Source organism: Oreochromis aureus, linkage group 5, assembly GCF_013358895.1.
Source record: "Oreochromis aureus strain Israel breed Guangdong linkage group 5, ZZ_aureus, whole genome shotgun sequence".
Classification (NCBI taxonomy): Eukaryota; Metazoa; Chordata; class Actinopteri; order Cichliformes; family Cichlidae; genus Oreochromis; species Oreochromis aureus.
The window spans coordinates 3,535,407-3,556,232 of record NC_052946.1 but is presented as its reverse complement, the minus strand read 5'-3'; the positions used below and the strand labels follow the sequence as shown (position 1 = coordinate 3,556,232).

General features: G+C 41.5%; 1 protein-coding gene across 1 annotated transcript in view; it reads right to left on the bottom strand.

Moving 5' to 3' along the window:
- Positions 1-20,826, bottom strand: part of LOC116317977 (copine-9) — a 269,801-nt gene that overhangs the window by 229,220 nt on the left and 19,755 nt on the right. Inside the window, exon 3 of the mRNA XM_039612659.1 lies at positions 16,642-16,688. Coding sequence (XP_039468593.1) covers positions 16,642-16,688 — 47 coding nt within the window. The remainder of the gene's footprint in view (positions 1-16,641; positions 16,689-20,826) is intronic.

The window sequence follows — 20,826 nt, the reverse complement described above, 5'->3', positions numbered from 1 at the left end:
CACCATGATCATACTGAAGGTGAATACCATAATAGTTGAATTTAAATAAACGTAAATGATTCTAGCTATGTCAATATTCTTAACTTAAAATGTTGCCTCTTGTACTGAGATTCTTGTTAGGGCCCGAGCACCGAGAGTGCGAAGGCCCTATTGTATCTGCTCTGTTTATTATTATTATTAGGGCCCGAGCACTTCGAGTGCGAAGGCCCTATTGTATCTGCTCCGTTTATTATTATTATTATTATTATTATTATTATTATTATTATTATTAGGGCCCGAGCACCGAGAGTGCGAAGGCCCTATTGTATCTGCTCCGTTTCTTATTAGGGCCCGAGCACAAAAGTGCGAAGGCCCTATTGTATCTGCTCTGTTTCTTATTATTATTATTATTATTATTATTATTATTATTATTATTATTATTATTATTATTATTATTATTTCGGCAAATGAATCGGCCTTTTGAGGGCCTAAACATGCTCGAAAACTCATGAAATTTTGCAGACTCGTCAGGTCTGGTGAAAATTACGTATTTTAATGTCCGTAGACATGTCCAGGGAAAATTGGCTCAGTAGCGCCACCTAGAAAAATGAGAAACGCGAGCCTCCGAGATGGGTATGACCTACATGTATAAAACTCGGAACACATATCTAACGTTCGGAGACGCACATAAAAGTCTATTATGGCCATGTCCTAAGCCCAACAGGAAGTCCGCCATTTGGAAGTGAAGGTGACATTTTGGCTCTAATTTTGCCATTTCCATGCCTCGAACTTTTGCGAACTCCTCATTGGAATTTCATCGTACAAGCTTCATATTTGGTCAGTGTCAACTACACACCTGGGCCATGTTAAATTGCGGAGCTTTTGAGTTTTCGGGTTACTGTGAGGCCGTGGCGCCACGGCGAATTTCGATGACTCGCCATGAAAATCTTATTGCCTCTCGTTCTGTCATACATTGTCCGACCTTGACCAAAGTGGACACATATGATAAGGCTCCACCCCTGAACATATTTCAACTGCCATATTTGACATCAGGGACAGCGCCACCTAGTGGGAACAGGAAATGTCATGTTTTACACTTTGGGGTACAGTATTGTAATGGGTGACATCTGCAGCCTCAAATTTCTCCAGGAAAGCCTTAAGGAGTTGGTCTTGGGTTACAGAGAAAACTGTGAGTTTTCGCTGAAGGGTGTGACCCCAGCAGCATGGCGAACATTGAGGTCTCGCCATGAAGAAACAAATTAGTGTAACTCAATGAAATCCAATCTGATCAGTACCAGATTTTACAGGGATGATGTCAGACCCGCCCTGAACAGATTGATATGCCCATTGTCAGGAATACGTAGAGCGCCACCTAGTGGCACCAGGAAATGTCATGTCTTTCATTTTGTTGTACTGATTTTCACAGGTTCATCGTGGCCACCTCAAAAGCGGTGAATATCACCATCAGTCCCTCTTGATGCTTCAGTGAGAAAATTGTGACTATAAACTGAGCAGGCGCACCCTGGTGGCAACGCAGTTCACCATGAAAGATGAAGTGGCTTTTGAGGGGCTTGAAAAGTTTAAAAAGTCTTGAAATTTGGCGCACACCTCTAATGTGATGAGGGATTTGTTTTATATGTTCATTTTCCTTGAACAGCGCAAAATGGCTCCACAGCGCCCCCTACAAAATTTCAAAACAACAGCCCTGCTCTGTGTTTTATGTATGAGTTTGAAACCTGGCAAGCTTATTGGAGATATCAAGATGTACAAAAAGTCTCTTGGAGCAGTATCCCAAATCCAACAGGAAGTCAGCCATTTTAAAATTAATGTGTAAATTTGGCGACATTTTCCCCTCTTTTCAGGCCTCATACTTTGACGAACTCCTCCAAGGGATTTCATTAGATTTACGCGATCTCCTGTGTGTGGAATCTAAAGACCTTTGTGATGTTAAATTGCGAAGCTTTTACGTTCAGGGAAACGGGGTGGTCATGGCGGCACGTGGAGTTTCAATCACTCGCCAAAAGCAGTAACCTGCTGTCGCTCAAAAACACAATGTCCAATCTCTCCCAAAGGTCGCAGGCGTGATGAGACTCGAGCTCGAAATGTTTGTTATGCCATTTGTCAGCAATGGTTAGAGCGCCACCTAGTGGGACGACTATAATAATGGTTGAATGAGATGAAATTTTAGCTGGTGGTTAAATGCATGAATTCCATCAATGTGACATCAGATCGGAAGCGCTGGTTTTAGGTGTTGGGCTTGGCTCGACGCGCGCCGGGTGCGAGGGCCCTCATATCGCTGCTTGCAGCTTTAATTATTATTATTATTCAGGCAAAGAAGGGCCTTTTGAGGGCTTTAACATGCTCGAAAACTCTTGGAATTTTGCACACATGCCAGGTCTGGTGAAAAATTTTGTATTTTAAAGGTTTTACATATGAGCACTGGGAAATGGCTCTGTAGCGCCACCTATGCCTTGTTAAATGCAGCCCTACGAACACATCGTTTTAGCTACATGTATGAAATTTTGCACACATGTGTATCATGCCAAGACGAACAAAAAAGTCATTGGGACCATTTACGCAAACCCAACAGGAAGTCCGCCATTTGGAAGTGAAGGTGACATTTTGGCTCTAATTTTGCCATTTCCACGCCTCGAACTTTTGCGAACTCCTCATTGGAATTTCATCGTACAAGCTTCATATTTGGTCAGTGTCAACTACACACCTGGGCCATGTTAAATTGCGGAGCTTTTGAGTTTTTGGGATACGGTGAGGCCGTGGCACCACGGCGAATTTCGATGACTCGCCATGAAAATCTTATTGCCTCTCGTTCTGTCATACATTGTCCGACCTTGACCAAAGTGGACACATATGATAAGGCTCCACCCTGAACATATTTCAACTGCCATATTTGACATCAGGTACAGCGCCACCTAGTGGGAACAGGAAATGTCATGTTTTACACTTTGGGGTACAGTATTGTAATGGGTGACATCTGCAGCCTCAAATTTCTCCAGGAAAGCCTTAAGGAGTTGGTCTTGGGTTACAGAGAAAACTGTGAGTTTTCGCTGAAGGGTGTGACCCCAGCAGCATGGCGAACATTGAGGTCTCGCCATGAAGAAACAAATTAGTGTAACTCAATGAAATCCAATCTGATCAGTACCAGATTTTACAGGGATGATGTCAGACCCGCCCTGAACAGATTGATATGCCCATTGTCAGGAATACGTAGAGCGCCACCTAGTGGCACCAGGAAATGTCATGTCTTTCATTTTGTTGTACTGATTTTCACAGGTTAATCGTGGCCACCTCAAAAGCGGCGAGTATCACTATCAGTCCTTCATGATGCTTCTGTGTGAAAATTGTGACTATAAACTGAACGGCGCACCCTGGTGGCAACGCGGTTCACCATGAAAGACGAAGTGGCTTTTGAGGGGCTTGAAAATTTTAAAAAGTCTTGGAATTTGGCCCAAACCTCCAATGTGATGAGCGCTTTGTTGTTATGTGATCATTTTCCTTGAATAGTGCAAAATGGCTCCACAGCGCCCCCTACAAAATTTCAAAACATCAGCCCCTGCTCTGTGTTTTATTTATAAGTCTGAAACCTGGTAAGCTTATGGAGGATATCAAGATGTACAAAAAAGTCTCTTGGAGCAATATCCCAAATCCAACAGGAAGTCAGCCATTTTAAAATTAAGGTGTAATTTTAGCCACTTTTTCGCCTCTTTTCAGGCCTCATACTTTGACGAACTCCTCCAAGGGATTTCATCAGATTAACCCGATCTCCTGTGTGTGGAATCTAAAGACCTTTGTGATGTTAAATTGCGAAGCTTTTACGTTCAGGGAAAGCGGGGTGGCCATGGCGGCACGTGGAGTCTCAATCCTCGCCAAAAAGCAGTAATCTGCTGTCACTCAAAAACACAATGTCCAATCTCTCCCAAAGTTCGCAGGCGTGATGAGACTCAAGGTCGGAAATGTTTGTTATCCCATTTGTCAGTAATGGTTAGAGCGCCACCTAGTGGGACGACTATAATAATGATTGAATGAGATGAATCGTTAGCTGGTGGTTAAATGCATGAATTCCATCAATGTGACATCAGATCGGAAGCGCTCGTTTTAGGTGTTGGGCTTGGCTCGACGTGCTGGGGTGCGAGGGCCCTCATATCGCTGCTTGCAGCTTTAATTATTATTATTTTTCATTGAAATGAATTGCCTTTTTGAGGGCTTTAACATGCTCAAAAACTCATGAAATTTTGCACACATGCCAGGTCTGGTGAAAAATTTTGTATTTTAATGGTTTTACATATGAGCACTGAGAAATGGCTCTAGAGCGCCACCTATGCCTTGTTAAATGCAGCCCTACGAACACATCGTTTGAGCTACATGTATGAAATTTGGCACACATGTGTATCATGCCAAGACGAACAAAAAAGTCTGTGGGACCATTGACGCAAACCCAACAGGAAGTCCGCCATTTGGAAGTGAAGGTGACATTTTGGCTCTAATTTTGCCATTTCCATGCCTCGAACTTTTGCGAACTCCTCATTGGAATTTCATCGTACAAGCTTCATATTTGGTCAGTGTCAACTACACACCTGGGCCATGTTAAATTGTGGAGCTTTTGAGTTTTCGTGATACGGTGAGGCCGTGGCGCCATGGCGAATTTCGATGACTCGCCATGAAAATATTATTGCCTCTCATTCTGTCATACATGTTCTGACCTGGACCAAAGAGAACACATACGATAAGGCTCCACCCCTGAACATATTTCAACTGCCATATTTGACACCAGGGACAGCGCCACCTAGTGGGAACAGGAAATGTCATGTTTTACACTTTGGTGTACAGTATTGTTATGGTTGACATCTGCAGCCTCAAATTTCTCCAGGAAAGCCTTAAGGAGTTGGTCTTGGGTTACAGTGAAAACTGTGAGTTTTCGCGAAAGGGTGTGACCCCAGCAGCATGGCGATTATTGATGTCTCGCCATTAAGAAACAAATTAGTATAACTCAATGAAATCCAGTCTGATCAGTACCAGACTTTACAGGGATGATGTCAGACCCGCCCTGAACAGAATGATGTGCCCATTGTCAGGAATAGGTAGAGCGCCACCTAGTGGCACCAGGAAATGCCATGGCTTTCATTTTCTTCTACTGATTTTCACAGGTTCATCGTGGCCACCTCAAAAGCGGTGAATATCACCATCAGTCCCTCATGATGCTTCAGTGAGAAAATTGTGAGTTTAAACTGAACGGCGCACCCTGGTGGCAACAGTTCACCATGAAAGATGAAGTGGCTTTTGAGGGGCTTGGAAAGTTTAAAAAGTCTTGAAATTTGGCGCACACCTCCAATGTGATGAGTGCTATCTTATTATGTGATCATTTTCTTTGAATAGCGCAAAATGGCTCCACAGCGCCCCCTACAATATTTCAAAACAACAGCCCCTGCTCTGTATTTTATGTATGAGTCTGAAACCTGGTAAGCTTATGGAAGATATCAAGAAGTACAAAAAAGTCTCTTGGAGCAATATCCCAAATCCAACAGGAAGTCAGCCATATTGAAATTAATGTGTAATTTTGGCGACATTTCCCCTTCTTTTGAGGTAACTTTCTTTGACGAACTCCTCCAAGGCATTTCATCAGATTTACACGATCTCCAGTGCGTGGAATCCAAAGACCTTTGTGATGTTAAATTGCGAAGCTTTTTACATTCAGGGAAACGTGGTGGTCGTGTCGGCACGTGGAGTTTCAATCACTCGCCAAAAAGCAGTAATCTGCTGTCACTCAAAAATACAATGTCCAATCTCTCCCAAAGGTCGCAAGCGTGATGAGACTCGAGCTCGGAAATGTTTGTTATACCATTTGTCAGTAATGGTTAGAGCGCCACCTAGTGGGATGACTATAATCATGATTGAATGAGATGAAATGTTAGCTGGTGGTTAAATGCAAGAATTCCATCAATGTGACATCAGATCGGAAGCGCTGGTTTTAGGTGTTGGGCTTGGCTCGACGTGCTGGGGTGCGAGGGCCCTCATATCGCTGCTTGCAGCTTTAATTATTATTATTATTATTATTATTAGGGCCCGAGCACAAAAGTGCGAAGGCCCTATTGTATCTGCTCTGTTTCTTTATTATTATTATTATTATTATTATTATTATTATTATTATTATTATTATTATTATTATTATTATTATTTCGGCAAATGAATCGGCCTTTTGAGGGCCTAAACATGCTTGAAAACTCATGAAATTTTGCAGACGCGTCAGGTCTGGTGAAAATTTACGTATTTTAATGTCCGTGAGACATGTCCAGGGAAAATTGGCTCAGTAGCGCCACCTAGAAAAATGAGAAACGCGAGCCCCGAGATGGGTATGACCTACATGTATAAAACTCGGAACACATATCTAACGTTCGGAGACGCACAAAAAGTCTATTATGGCCATTTCCTAAACCCAACAGGAAGTCCGCCATTTGGAAGTGAAGGTGACATTTTGGCTCTAATTTTGCCATTTCCATGCCTCGAACTTTTGCGAACTCCTCATTGGAATTTCATCGTACAAGCTTCATATTTGGTCAGTCTCAACTACACACCTGGGCCATGTTAAATTGCGGAGCTTTGAGTTTTCGGGTTACTGTGAGGCCGTGGCGCCACGGCGAATTTCGATGACTCGCCATGAAAATCTTATTGCCTCTCGTTCTGTCATACATTGTCCGACCTTGACCAAAGTGGACACATATGATAAGGCTCCACCCTGAACATATTTCAACTGCCATATTTGACATCAGGGACAGCGCCACCTAGTGGGAACAGGAAATGTCATGTTTTACACTTTGGGGTACAGTATTGTAATGGGTGACATCTGCAGCCTCAAATTTCTCCAGGAAAGCCTTAAGGAGTTGGTCTTGGGTTACAGAGAAAACTGTGAGTTTTCGCTGAAGGGTGTGACCCCAGCAGCATGGCGAACATTGAGGTCTCGCCATGAAGAAACAAATTAGTGTAACTCAATGAAATCCAATCTGATCAGTACCAGATTTTACAGGGATGATGTCAGACCCGCCCTGAACAGATTGATATGCCCATTGTCAGGAATACGTAGAGCGCCACCTAGTGGCACCAGGAAATGTCATGTCTTACATTTTGTTGTACTGATTTTCACAGGTTCATCGTGGCCACCTCAAAAGCGGTGAATATCACCATCAGTCCCTCTTGATGCTTCAGTGAGAAAATTGTGACTATAAACTGAGCAGGCGCACCCTGGTGGCAGCGCAGTTCACCATGAAAGATGAAGTGGCTTTTGAGGGGCTTGAAAAGTTTAAAAGTCTTGAAATTTGGCGCACACCTCTAATGTGATGAGGGATTTCTTTTATATGTTCCTTTTCCTTGAACAGCGCAAAATGGCTCCACAGCGCCCTCTACAAAATTTCAAAACAACAGCCCCTGCTCTGTGTTTTATGTATGAGTTTGAAACCTGGCAAGCTTATTGGAGATATCAAGATGTACAAAAAGTCTCTTGGAGCAATATCCCAAATCCAACAGGAAGTCAGCCATTTTAAAATTAATGTGTAAATTTGGCGACATTTTCGCCTCTTTTCAGGCCTCATACTTTGACGAACTCCTCCAAGGGATTTCATTAGATTTCGCGATCTCCTGTGTGTGGAATCTAAAGACCTTTGTGATGTTAAATTGCGAAGCTTTTACGTTCAGGGAAACGGGGTGGTCATGGCGGCACGTGGAGTTTCAATCACCGCCAAAAGGCAGTAACCTGCTGTCGCTCAAAAACACAATGTCCAATCTCTCCCAAAGGTCGCAGGCGTGATGAGACTCGAGCTCGGAAATGTTTGTTATGCCATTTGTCAGTAATGGTTAGAGCGCCACCTAGTGGGACGACTATAATAATGGTTGAATGAGATGAAATTTTAGCTGGTGGTTAAATGCATGAATTCCATCAATGTGACATCAGATCGGAAGCGCTGGTTTTAGGTGTTGGGCTTGGCTCGACGCCCGGGGTGCGAGGGCCCTCATATCGCTGCTTGCAGCTTTAATTAGGGCCCGAGCACAAAAGTGCGAAGGCCCTATTGTATCTGCTCTGTTTCTTATTATTATTATTATTATTATTATTATTATTATTATTATTATTATTATTATTATTATTATTATTATTTCGGCAAATGAATCGGCCTTTTGAGGGCCTAAACATGCTCGAAAACTCATGAAATTTTGCAGACAGCGTCAGGTCTGGTGAAAATTTACGTATTTTAATGTCCGTGAGACATGTCCAGGGAAAATTGGCTCAGTAGCGCCACCTAGAAAATGAGAAACGCGAGCCCCGAGATGGGTATGACCTACATGTATAAAACTCGAACACATATCTAACGTTCGGAGACGCACGTAAAAGTCTATTATGGCCATGTCCTAAACCCAACAGGAAGTCCGCCATTTGGAAGTGAAGGTGACATTTTGGCTCTAATTTTGCCATTTCCATGCCTCGAACTTTTGCGAACTCCTCATTGGAATTTCATCGTACAAGCTTCATATTTGGTCAGTGTCAACTACACCCCTGGGCCATGTTAAATTGCGGAGCTTTTGAGTTTTCGGGTTACTGTGAGGCCGTGGCGCCACGGCGAATTCGATGACTCGCCATGAAAATCTTATTGCCTCTCGTTCTGTCATACATTGTCCGACCTTGACCAAAGTGGACACATATGATAAGGCTCCACCCTGAACATATTTCAACTGCCATATTTGACACCAGGGACAGCGCCACCTAGTGGGAACAGGAAATGTCATGTTTTACACTTTGGGGTACAGTATTGTAATGGGTGACATCTGCAGCCTCAAATTTCTCCAGGAAAGCCTTAAGGAGTTGGTCTTGGGTTACAGAGAAAACTGTGAGTTTTCGCTGAAGGGTGTGACCCCAGCAGCATGGCGAACATTGAGGTCTCGCCATGAAGAAACAAATTAGTGTAACTCAATGAAATCCAATCTGATCAGTACCAGATTTTACAGGGATGATGTCAGACCCGCCCTGAACAGATTGATATGCCCATTGTCAGGAATACGTAGAGCGCCACCTAGTGGCACCAGGAAATGTCATGTCTTTCATTTTGTTGTACTGATTTTCACAGGTTCATCGTGGCCACCTCAAAAGCGGTGAATATCACCATCAGTCCCTCTTGATGCTTCAGTGAGAAAATTGTGACTATAAACTGAACGGCGCACCCTGGTGGCAACACAGTTCACCATGAAAGATGAAGTGGCTTTTGAGGGGCTTGAAAAGTTTAAAAGTCTTGAAATTTGGCGCACACCTCTAATGTGATGAGGGATTTCTTTTATATGTTCATTTTCCTTGAACAGCGCAAAATGGCTCCACAGCGCCCCTACAAAATTTCAAAACAACAGCCCCTGCTCTGTGTTTTATGTATGAGTTTGAAACCTGGCAAGCTTATTGGAGATATCAAGATGTACAAAAAGTCTCTTGGAGCAATATCCCAAATCCAACAGGAAGTCAGCCATTTTAAAATTAATGTGTAAATTTGGCGACATTTTCCCCTCTTTTCAGGCCTCATACTTTGACGAACTCCTCCAAGGGATTTCATTAGATTTACGCGATCTCCTGTGTGTGGAATCTAAAGACCTTTGTGATGTTAAATTGCGAAGCTTTTACGTTCAGGGAAGCGGGGTGGTCATGGCGGCACGTGGAGTTTCAATCACCGCCAAAAGCAGTAACCTGCTGTCGCTCAAAAACACAATGTCCAATCTCTCCCAAAGGTCGCAGGCGTGATGAGACTCGAGCTCGGAAATGTTTGTTATGCCATTTGTCAGTAATGGTTAGAGCGCCACCTAGTGGGACGACTATAATAATGGTTGAATGAGATGAAATTTTAGCTGGTGGTTAAATGCATGAATTCCATCAATGTGACATCAGATCGGAAGCGCTGGTTTTAGGTGTTGGGCTTGGCTCTCGCCGGGGGGTGCGAGGGCCCTCATATCGCTGCTTGCAGCTTTAATTATTATTATTATTATTATTATTATCATTTTTCATTGAAATGAATTGCCTTTTGAGGGCTTTAACATGCTCAAAAACTCATGAAATTTTGCACACATGCCAGGTCTGGTGAAAAATTTTGTATTTTAATGGTTTTATATATGAGCACTGGGAAATGGCTCTGTAGCGCCACCTATGCGTTGTTAAATGCAGCCCTACGAACACATCTTTTGAGCTACATGTATGAAATTTGGCACACATGTGTGTCATGCCAAGACGAACAAAAAAGTCAATGGGACCATTGACGCAGACCCAACAGGAAGTCCGCCATTTCGAAGTGAAGGTGACATTTTGGCTCCAATTTTGCCATTTCCATGCCTCGAACTTTTTCGAACTCCTCCTTGGGATTTTGTCATAGAAACTTCATATTTGGACAGTGCCAACTACACACCTGGGCCATGTTAAATTGCGGAGCTTTTGAGTTTTCGCGATACGGTGAGGACGTGGCGCCACGGCGAATTTCGATGACTCGCCATGAAAATCTTATTGTCTCTCATTCCCTCATACATTGTCCGACATGGACCAAAGAGCACACATATGATAAGGCTCCACCCCTGAACATATTTCAACTGCCATATTTGACATCAGGGAGAGCGCCACCTAGTGGAAGCAGGAAATGTCATGTTTTACACTTTGGGGTACAGTATTGTGATCGGTGACATCTGCAGCCTCAAATTTCTCCAGGAAAGCCTTAAGGAGTTGGTCTTGGGTTACAGTGAAAACTGTGAGTTTTCGCGAGAGGGTGTGAGCCCTGCAGCATGGCGAACTTTGATGTCTCGCCATAAAGAAACAAATTAGTATAACTCAATGAAATCCAGTATGATCAGTACCAGATTTTACAGGGATGATGTCAGACCCGCCCTGAACAGATTGATATGCCCATTGTCAGGAATACGTAGAGCGCCACCTAGTGGCACCAGGAAATGTCATGTCTTTCATTTTGTTGTACTGATTTTCACAGGTTCATCGTGGCCACCTCAAAAGCGGTGAATATCACCATCAGTCCCTCTTGATGCTTCAGTGAGAAAATTGTGACTATAAACTGAACGGCGCACCCTGGTGGCAACGCAGTTCACCATGAAAGATGAAGTGGCTTTTGAGGGGCTTGAAAAGTTTAAAAAGTCTTGAAATTTGGCGCACACCTCTAATGTGATGAGGGATTTCTTTTTATATGTTCATTTTCCTTGAACAGCGCAAAAAGGCTCCACAGCGCCCCCTACAAAATTTCAAAACAACAGCCCCTGCTCTGTGTTTTATGTATGAGTTTGAAACCTGGCAAGCTTATTGGAGATATCAAGATGTACAAAAAAGTCTCTTGGAGCAATATCCCAAATCCAACAGGAAGTCAGCCATTTTAAAATTAATGTGTAAATTTGGTGACATTTTCCCCTCTTTTCAGGCCTCATACTTTGACGAACTCCTCCAAGGGATTTCATTAGATTTACGCGATCTCCAGTGTGTGGAATCTAAAGACCTTTGTGATGTTAAATTGCGAAGCTTTTTACGTTCAGGAAGCGGGGTGGTCATGGCGGCACGTGGAGTTTCAATCCCTCGCCAAAAAGCAGTAACCTGCTGTCGCTCAAAAACACAATGTCCAATCTCTCCCAAAGGTCGCAGGCGTGATGAGACTCGAGCTCGGAAATGTTTGTTATGCCATTTGTCAGTAATGGTTAGAGCGCCACCTAGTGGGACGACTATAATAATGGTTGAATGAGATGAAATTTTAGCTGGTGGTTAAATGCATGAATTCCATCAATGTGACATCAGATCGGAAGCGCTGGTTTTAGGTGTTGGGCTTGGCTCGATGCGCCGGGGGTGCGAGGGCCCTCATATCGCTGCTTGCAGCTTTAATTTTTCTTGTAATTCATTCAACTATGTCAGCTTTAGGTATTTGTCTTTGTTCTGAATACAAAGACCTTGATTATTGAAATGAATAATAAATGAATTTCAATAATTAATCGGGGGCTACAAGTCTCTAAGCAGCTGTTGAGATAGCTTATGCCTCAGGCCAATTTTGTGTTTTTCACAAAAACAGAAGCTGGAGACTGGCACAGTATTTAAAAAAACCTGAAAATGCAAAGTCACATTATTTTTTAAATGAGCAAAGAAAAAACAAAAATGACAACTCTTTTAAGGGGTAACAAGCCCAGCACTGACAAGGCACAGACAAGCAGTGCAGACAAGTAACAGTAATGAGGCCATGGTGAATGGTGCCATATAATAACAGTGATGTCATTATTGTTAATGCAAGCTGCTGTTTGGTGTTGTTTTGGGCGGTGGTGCATGCTTGTGTCAGTTTGTACTGCCAGTGTAGTGATATATCAGTACAGAAGCTCACGATTCACTTTTGCAGTGATTTGAAAAGATGAGGCTTTCTAAAACTTTCTCGACTTCTGGTTTTGACTTTTTCTCCTCCCCTACCAGCACTGATGTGAAGGCTTTGTCTGAGCAGCAACACCAATAATTCAGGAGAAAACTGCAGCATACCCTGAGTGCTGGTGTAAATGGTACGGAGCTGTAGCGGCTTCACCTTTTTGCGCAGAATGCGACCAGTGTGGCAGTGTAATGTACTCTCTTTGTCTTTATCTCTCTCTGGCTTCTCTTTTTGTTTAGGAACTTTTCCATTCTTCTCTGTTCCCCACAAACCTGATAGTTTCTTTCTGGCAGAGTTGTAATTATTTCTTTCTCCTCATTAGTGAGAGAATTAGATTTCTGCTAATTGCATCAAGAATTGCCTGAAGCCAAATCTGCCAGTGTGTTCAAACAGCCCACACACAACAAGCTGGTGACAATACACGTGTCACAAGAAGGATGCTTGCTTCCATTTGCACACCAACAGACAGCAAGAAGGCTGCGAGTGAAGGACACGGCCAACAGAGAGGGACCTGGAAGCATATTCAACGGTGGCTGCAATCCAACCAAAGACAGTTTTTTTCCTCTTCCGTCAGTTCAGAGAAGCGGAAAATACATTCGCATTCAAACCATGTGAATGTGAAAGTTTGGCTCAGTGTTAAAATAGAGAGGCAGGGAGGGAAATAAAGTTTAGGATGCTCCCAGATAAACTTTTATCTTCTCACAGAAGCAAGAAGCAGCTTATGATATTTCCTATCTGTGACGTCTTTGCTCTGATGGAGGCTTGAGAGTTTATCCTACACAGTTTCTAAATCTGTTATAGGATTATTGCTCCATCACTCCAAGCAACCTAACATTTTCTTAGCTATATCACTGTGAAGTTTGAGAAGGTATATCGCCACAACAAGTATGACAGAAAATGTTTTAGTCACTCGCTGTGAGTCAAGCTGCAAACACAGATAGGAACAGATAGTTGGATATTTGATAAAAAGAACAACAAAAGGACAATTAGTTATAATTATTAGTACACAAACCTGTACATCTAAATCTAATTATCAAACCTAAAACAATCCATTTTATATTTTATTAATACTCTAATAATGTATTTCTTCCATTAATGTACTGTTAGAGTTTATTGGACTTTAGAGAACTTTGAGAAAATAAGCAAAAAACTAATCATGCTCTCTACAATTGTCAGGGACGGGAAACCTCGCAGCCCTCATAGATCTCCTGGCAGTGTAGGCCTGAAGATGGGGTCCTCAGGCGCCCACATGGCCTTGGTCTGAAGATGTGATTAATCCCCCATGAAGTCGCCCACTGACCAAGAGTTTCAGCCTTGCGTGGGTTCAACTCTCTGAAAGCGGTCCAATGGTGTCAGAGTGTCAAAACTGGCTGTGTCAAAACTGTCCCCTGCTATCTGGCTATCTGATTGGTAAGGGTTTGTGGTAGGGCCTCAGGTAGGAGCCCCAGCTCGGGCTCAAACAGTGAGCCATGGTCTTGGGCATTAGCTAAAACTCAGGCAGACGAGAACTTCCGGTCTCTCGCCAATCACTGACTTCAGAAGAAGACGAAGAGGAGGAGGAGGGTTCATAACCCCCTAAACAGCTGTTTCACATGGATCAGATTAAAGCCGTCCTCCCCAGTCTCATAAATTATGGGCCATAACCTCCTTTTTGACACAGAGTGTGTCATATGTTTTGCCTTTAATAGCTTTGTTGTATGAAATGTTCTTTAGTGGTCATTGGATTTCAAAAGTATTATGCTACATATATTATTTCCAGTCATTCTATCTGTGATGACAGTCACATCTGTGTCCACTGCAGTTCCAGTGATGGAGCTGCTCTGTAGTGCAGAAGGAGATTGCTACAGGATTTCCTCTCAGCTAGCACCTGCTTGCAGGATTAGACAGACCCATATTCAGAGCATTTGGTGACTCTGAATCACTTTCCTGTTTGAAAAGTTCCCTATAAAAATATGGCTGAAATTATTTTAGTGCAATCAATCCAACATTTGTGTAATTTTTAAATGAACATCATCTTTTCATTCCTTCAGACTGATCGGTACTATGAGCAGCACTTTTCAGATTGTGTTCACCTCAGTTGTGTGTGTGAGGGTATACAACTCGGCTGAGAGCATCCCCATGCTCTATGTCTAATTGAGCCTCACTGAGACCTGTGTGTATGTGTGTGGATCCCCACAGAGGTGGGCCTGATGTTCTTTGATAGCACATAGTGCAGATTACTGAAAGACACTGATGAATACAGGACACACACAGATGAGAGATGAGGTTTTCTATATGTTTACACAGCCAGTTTCCTCTCAAACGTCCCAAAGCAGCTCAGATGATTTTCCCCTTTATGAATTCCTATATTTGGCTGCTCGGGCTTCACACTAGGGCTTATTTTTTATTACGTTCTGTTTGCCATAAAACACTCTGATCAGACTCTTTTAGGACCGTCTGCTCCAGAGTCTCGGACTCATTTTACTGCACAGGTCATTTTTAATATGTCAGTTTATTTGGGTTACTGCAAATGTGCCAAGAATGACAAATACTTTCCAAATGATTTCTGCTATTTTTGCTTCATGTTGTGTCTTGTTTTTGTGTTGAATAATTGCATTAAACCCTTTATCAGTGCACTCTACACTGTCACCAAAAAGAGTGAATTTAGAATTGACTGAAATTAACTACAGTGCATATTTTTGACTCTTAAAAGGTGAAATTGAGTATTGGCAATATAAGTGGTAATTTTGACATTCAGCACCACCAGCACTGCTGGATTAGTTGTATTGTTTACTCCTTATGCACAATGCTGATGGCAGGTGGGAGAAGACTAAATATTTCCTTCTATCCTTAGACACACTACAGGGAAGCTGACACGCTGAGGCTGTTTTTATTTTTAACATACTAGCAATGTAGTATGGGAGTAATTAAAGTAATATATCACATTATTTGATGCCACAAGAGATCGAAATAAGTGCACTATAAATCCTTTCAAGCTTGTTGACCAATTCAAAAGGAGCCTTATTGAGTTTTTTGGGAGTAATTCATTAGAAATCATCTTTTGAGTTTTGTAAATGGAAAACCAGCCCAGTTAAGCTCCTCAAAGTTGAAATAATGCATTAAATAAACTTAAAATAAAAAGCTCAGCGAGACCCTGGTATTTTAATAGTCTCAGCAGAAACAGTTGTGAGAATGTTCAAATTCTAAATAATAATCTGACTGGTTTGCTAGGATGGATTAAAAGGTTTAGCACCCCTTTGATTAAATTATTATTATTGTTGTACTTTGAGACATTTCATTTGAAGTTTGTTTTATTCAGCCTGATTAAAAAAGACCAAGTCCACTATTCCCTATTGTGTTTGTACTGTTTTTAATCTAAAAATATGTGGGTCTTTCATTGCTAGCAGCTTGCAATTTGCAGCATTTTTTGCAGAACCTTTCGGTTAAAAACAGGTGGGTTTTTTGTTTGTTTATCTTAAACTAAAAATCAGGTTAATAAACTAAAGCAGTAGGTAAACCACAGAAAGCAGATGCAGTCTTGAAAGCCAGAACATGTTTTTGATTTATGTGACACGTGAGATTATTACATTTATGGACTGCAAACTTTGAAAACCAAAAGCAGCTGCCAGAGTTTACTTCCTACATTTCTGCATTCAGTCTTGATTCAAAAGATATTGATTCTTTAAAACATCTGGATGTCAGTAACGCATATACATATCATTGTGTTTGGAATAGGGATGTTATTCAAGGATAACCATGATATTTAAAATTAATACCAAGTCAATAAAGCACATATGATAACAAGGTAAGTAACTGCATTATTGTTTTTGCGTGCGTTCATACATTTATCATTTCAGACTCACATTAACTCTGTGACTTATATTTTGAGATTAATTGATTTGCCAAAAAAATGTAGCACATGATAAAAAAGTTAGATATAAATTTTCCTGATAGTGGTATTGCTATTATTTCTCTTTTCAGATAATCCACAGATATTGTAATATTTCATTCTCTTTTCCCTCTCAATATGAACATTGACCTTTTTGTTACCTTTAATAGACCTCTGAAATCTGTACATGCGTGTCAACAAATGATAACAAAAAGAGGTTAGTATAATTCTGTAATCAGATGTACCAGACGCAAAAAAATATCAGGATTTTTGTGCTTTTTCAGACAAGTGTAGCTAAGCACAGTTAAAACACTGTAGTCTGTGGATCTAACAGGTTTCCTGGGACAAACCTTGAAGCTGCCGGCGTGCCTCACTCACCTCTCTCCACTCCTTTGTCCCCAGGCCTTGAACGTACAACACCACCACTGAAAAGAGAAACACATGTATGCCTTCAATTTATTTTTGCACCTTATGAATTTCAAGACTAATGATATCTCAGTAGTCATAAATGCAGGAAATCACTGTTATCTAAAGATGTAAAAAATATATAAATGTTCTTTTAAAGTAATATTGAAAAATAATCTTTGTAAAACTGTGAGTCACGTTTCTTTCTCATTCAGTATTACTTTTGAAACAAAAAGCTTGAGGTCCACGTAAAGGAAACATTTTCAGTCATTATAAGGCTTAGCAAGCTGGGCTTCGTCTTGCCACTGGCTTTCTTTGGATGCCAAAACTTGCCAAACAGCTCAGACTGTGTGTTGAACTTTTCTCCAAATGATGAGCTGAAGGGAGCGACAGTGATTTTCACCTCACAGCAGAAAGGCTCCTAACCTTCTCATTGGCTGGGTCTTTTCAACATTTACACAGTAAAAGAGTAAAACACTAAACAGATTTTATTCACAAAACAAGCACAATGGACCCAGAGGTAGATCAGTTTATTTAACCAGTGCGAATTACAGAGAAGTGTTCAGGTATATCACATTTGTTTTCACCCAAGCTCTAGATGCATGCCACCAGAGACAAAGAGAAATGAAGCAGCTGCCCTGGCACTCACAGTGCCCTTTCTGGCCCACAATGAGAGGGACAGGCTGTTTTTTCCATCCCCTTTCCATGTGCAAGTCCCCCTGCACTCGACTGATATGTCATTATTGTCGTGTTATTCAATTATACGCGGGTCCACTGTACGATTCATAACCAGACTTTATTTTCCATTCTTGCTCTGCTCTTCACATAACATAACATTCTATTCAAAACACAGCGGTCTCGCCCTCTAGCTGCCCTCAGCCTAACTACACTGACCGGCTGCATTAACATCTACTGTACAATGCAATTACACCACAATTATCTCTTTCCCTCCCTGCTTAGACTATATAATGAGGAAGTAGGAAGTGCCACGCATCACATTTCTACTGTGAGCCTCCACCTTGTCCACACACTGCTCCCCCCCTCGATACCACAGAGAGAGCGCTGTTGGAGGAGGAAATGACCTCAATCCTGAGGAAGGAAGAAATAACAGTCCCTCAGTTGGTGTTACTGATGGGTTTCATCTCAGGTGTTTACAGCAGTGAAAGCTGTTGTGTTGGATTGGGGTTCAACACCAGCAAAAATCTTACCAAATACATCTGAGCTTGTATAGTCCAGTAATTAATTAATAAATAAATGTATCTTTGAGTACTCTCCTTTCTTCATTCCTCTCTCCTTCCCCTCATCATCCTCCTGTATGTAGATATTTTCTTTGTCATCTGTCTTTGCTTTTTCTCTTCTGTCCTTTCCACTTTTTCTTATCTACATTTCTCCTTTTGCTCCCAAATCAGTTTCTTCTTCTTTTCCCTGTGGTCTCTTTTTGTTAAAGTCCTCCTTCCATTTACTGAATTTCCATTTCTCCTTCCCCCTTTCCTCCTCTTTCTCTCTTCTCATTCCCTCCTATCTTGTCCTCTCTTTCCTCCCTCTGTGCCTCCCCTGTCCTGTGGTTCTAATCTTCCCTACTCTCCATTTTACTTCACTTCTTCTCCTCCACGCCTCTCCCCAGCCTCTCTTCTTTTCTTCTCTCTTCCACTTCAAAGCAGGTCATGGTAACAGCAGGCCATGTATAGAAATCATCATGTTTCTGCTTCAGTGGGACAGAAGGCCAGGCAACCACAATGACCCAGTCAGTGTTGGAAACCATACATCCTCTCTGCTTTTCTCTCCAAAGGAAAGGGAAAATGCAGAGGAAACAAGGGAAGCAAAACAGGGTTAGACTAAACTGATAAAGATCAAAACGGTAAGCAAGAGGCAGAGAGTTTAGGGATGTTTGGCTAAGTGATTCATATATGGACACTCACCTGTCTGAAAGACGTGTGGTAAGACAGAAAAAGTGTGTAAGAGTGAAATGGAGACAGAGAACAACACAAGCAAGCTTGCTGATGATGATCCACATTCATGTACACAATGTATGTTCTTGATTTAGGGCAGCACTTCTGAAATATTTACACTGGGAGTCTGAAACTAGCTGCCTGACCTCTGAAGGGACTCAGGACAGGCAAAAATGGAAGTGTAATTTTACTGGACTTTTTCAGCCTTTTTGTTTATCGTTTGTCTCCAGCCTAATTTAGTGATTCTGAAATCGCATCAAGTATCCAAGAGTCTGGTATCATACATTTTTGTCTGCAGAGCAAATTTTCTACACAAATTTAAAATGAAAAGTACCACTGGCTTATTTTTTAGTTTGGAGCTCCATGCAAAATCTCACTTCAGAAAGGCGAAGGCGCTGGCACTACACGGAAGGAAGCTTCTTAATGATTTGAAGACAATCACCAACTGCACTATTGTTAACACACTACACCATAACTAATTAAAATCTTGCAGCACTTGCAACCTACAGGCCCATCTTTAGTTTGCCAGTGAATATGATTCAGAGAAGGGTGGGGAAAACATGCTTTGGTCGAATGAAAACAAAACTGAGCACTAATCAACCCAAATTAGCCCAAGACCGAATTTAGTCAAGTTTTGCTCTGGGATCAAACACTTATTTCACTCAATGACATGCAAATCTTTTTATAACTGTTTTAAGGATTTTTCTGGATATTTGGTTGATATTCTGGCTTTCCATTGAAATGAAACTACTATAATAATTGAAATCTATCATTTGTCTGTAAGAGAGCAAATTTACAAATTTAGTAGCTCAAATTTCAATTCAATCCAGTTCAATTCCATTTTATTCATACAGCGCCAAATCACAACAACAATCGCCTCAAGGTGCTTTATATTGTAAGGTCGACCCTACAATAATAAATACAGAGAAAAGCCCAACAATCATATGACCCCCTATGAGCAAGCACTTTGGCGACAGTGGGAAGGAAAAACTCCCTTTTAACAGGAAGAAACCTCCAGCAGAACCAGGCTCAGGGAGGGGCGGAAATCTGACGCGACCTGTTGGGGTGAGAGAAGGAAGACAGGATAAAGACATGCTGTGGTTGTGCATGCAGTTGTTTCTTTTGCTGTACTGGAGTATTTCCACAAATGTGAAGCCACAGTCATTCACACTGAAATGAGAATTGTCCCATTTTTCTACAGATAAATCACCTATACAGTTCTAGTTAACTGGGTTAATATTAACAGTGGATCAAACGCTTAGAGAACAAGAACAATGGATGCTATCAAGATATTTTCTTACAGTCTGTGACAAAATTAGCTGCAGCAGAAACATGATTCTTTCTGTTTGCTGCACTACTGAATAGAGAAAAGACTGCAGAATTCATTTTAAATAAGATACTTGTAAAGTGCAGCATTCTCTGCTGTATGGTGAAACTCTCCAACTATATCAGTGCTATCGATAGCAGACGAGACACTTAGTGGTGCACTAGGAATTTATAAATGAACTTCAGCAACCCACACTTTTATCTCTTTGACTTTTAATATTCTAATCTTTCAAAGATTTGTCCTAAGAAACTGCATTTCTATGCAACTGAGTCATTTGGCCAATTACTTTTATTGGCTGAGTAATCAATGGTTGGATTACATTTAGAAAAACTACTATAAAAAATACTATATCTTACTTATGATTACTGTCATTAATTTTGGATCCATCCTAATTAGTGATGTAGAACCAACAGTCCGAGCATGGATAGCATGGTAGCATAACTGTTAGCACTGTTGCTTCACAGCAAAAAAAAAAAAAAGTCCCTGGTTTGAATCCTGGCTTGAGCCCTTCTTTCTTTCCTGTGCCTGCATGTCTTTTCCATGTATTCAGGCTTCCTCCCTCAGTCCAAAGGCGTACATGTTGACTGGTGTTTCTGATGTGGCTATTTGTAGCGTTATATGAATGTTTGGTTAAAAATGTTGCTTGAGTGGTCAGCAAGATGTTTATAATCTATAAACAGGAAATTTCACCTGTTACATGCAAAATTTTGTTCTAATTATTTATGGATGAGGAACTAGCTGTTTACTCACAGCCACTCAGAAGCATTAAAATATATTAGTAGTTCAGTGTGGATTAGGTTCAATCATTTTACCACTAGCTGCCAGTGCTGTGTGACATTATGAGTCTACACTGACCTGCACTGTCCTTTTGTGGCTTGAGGA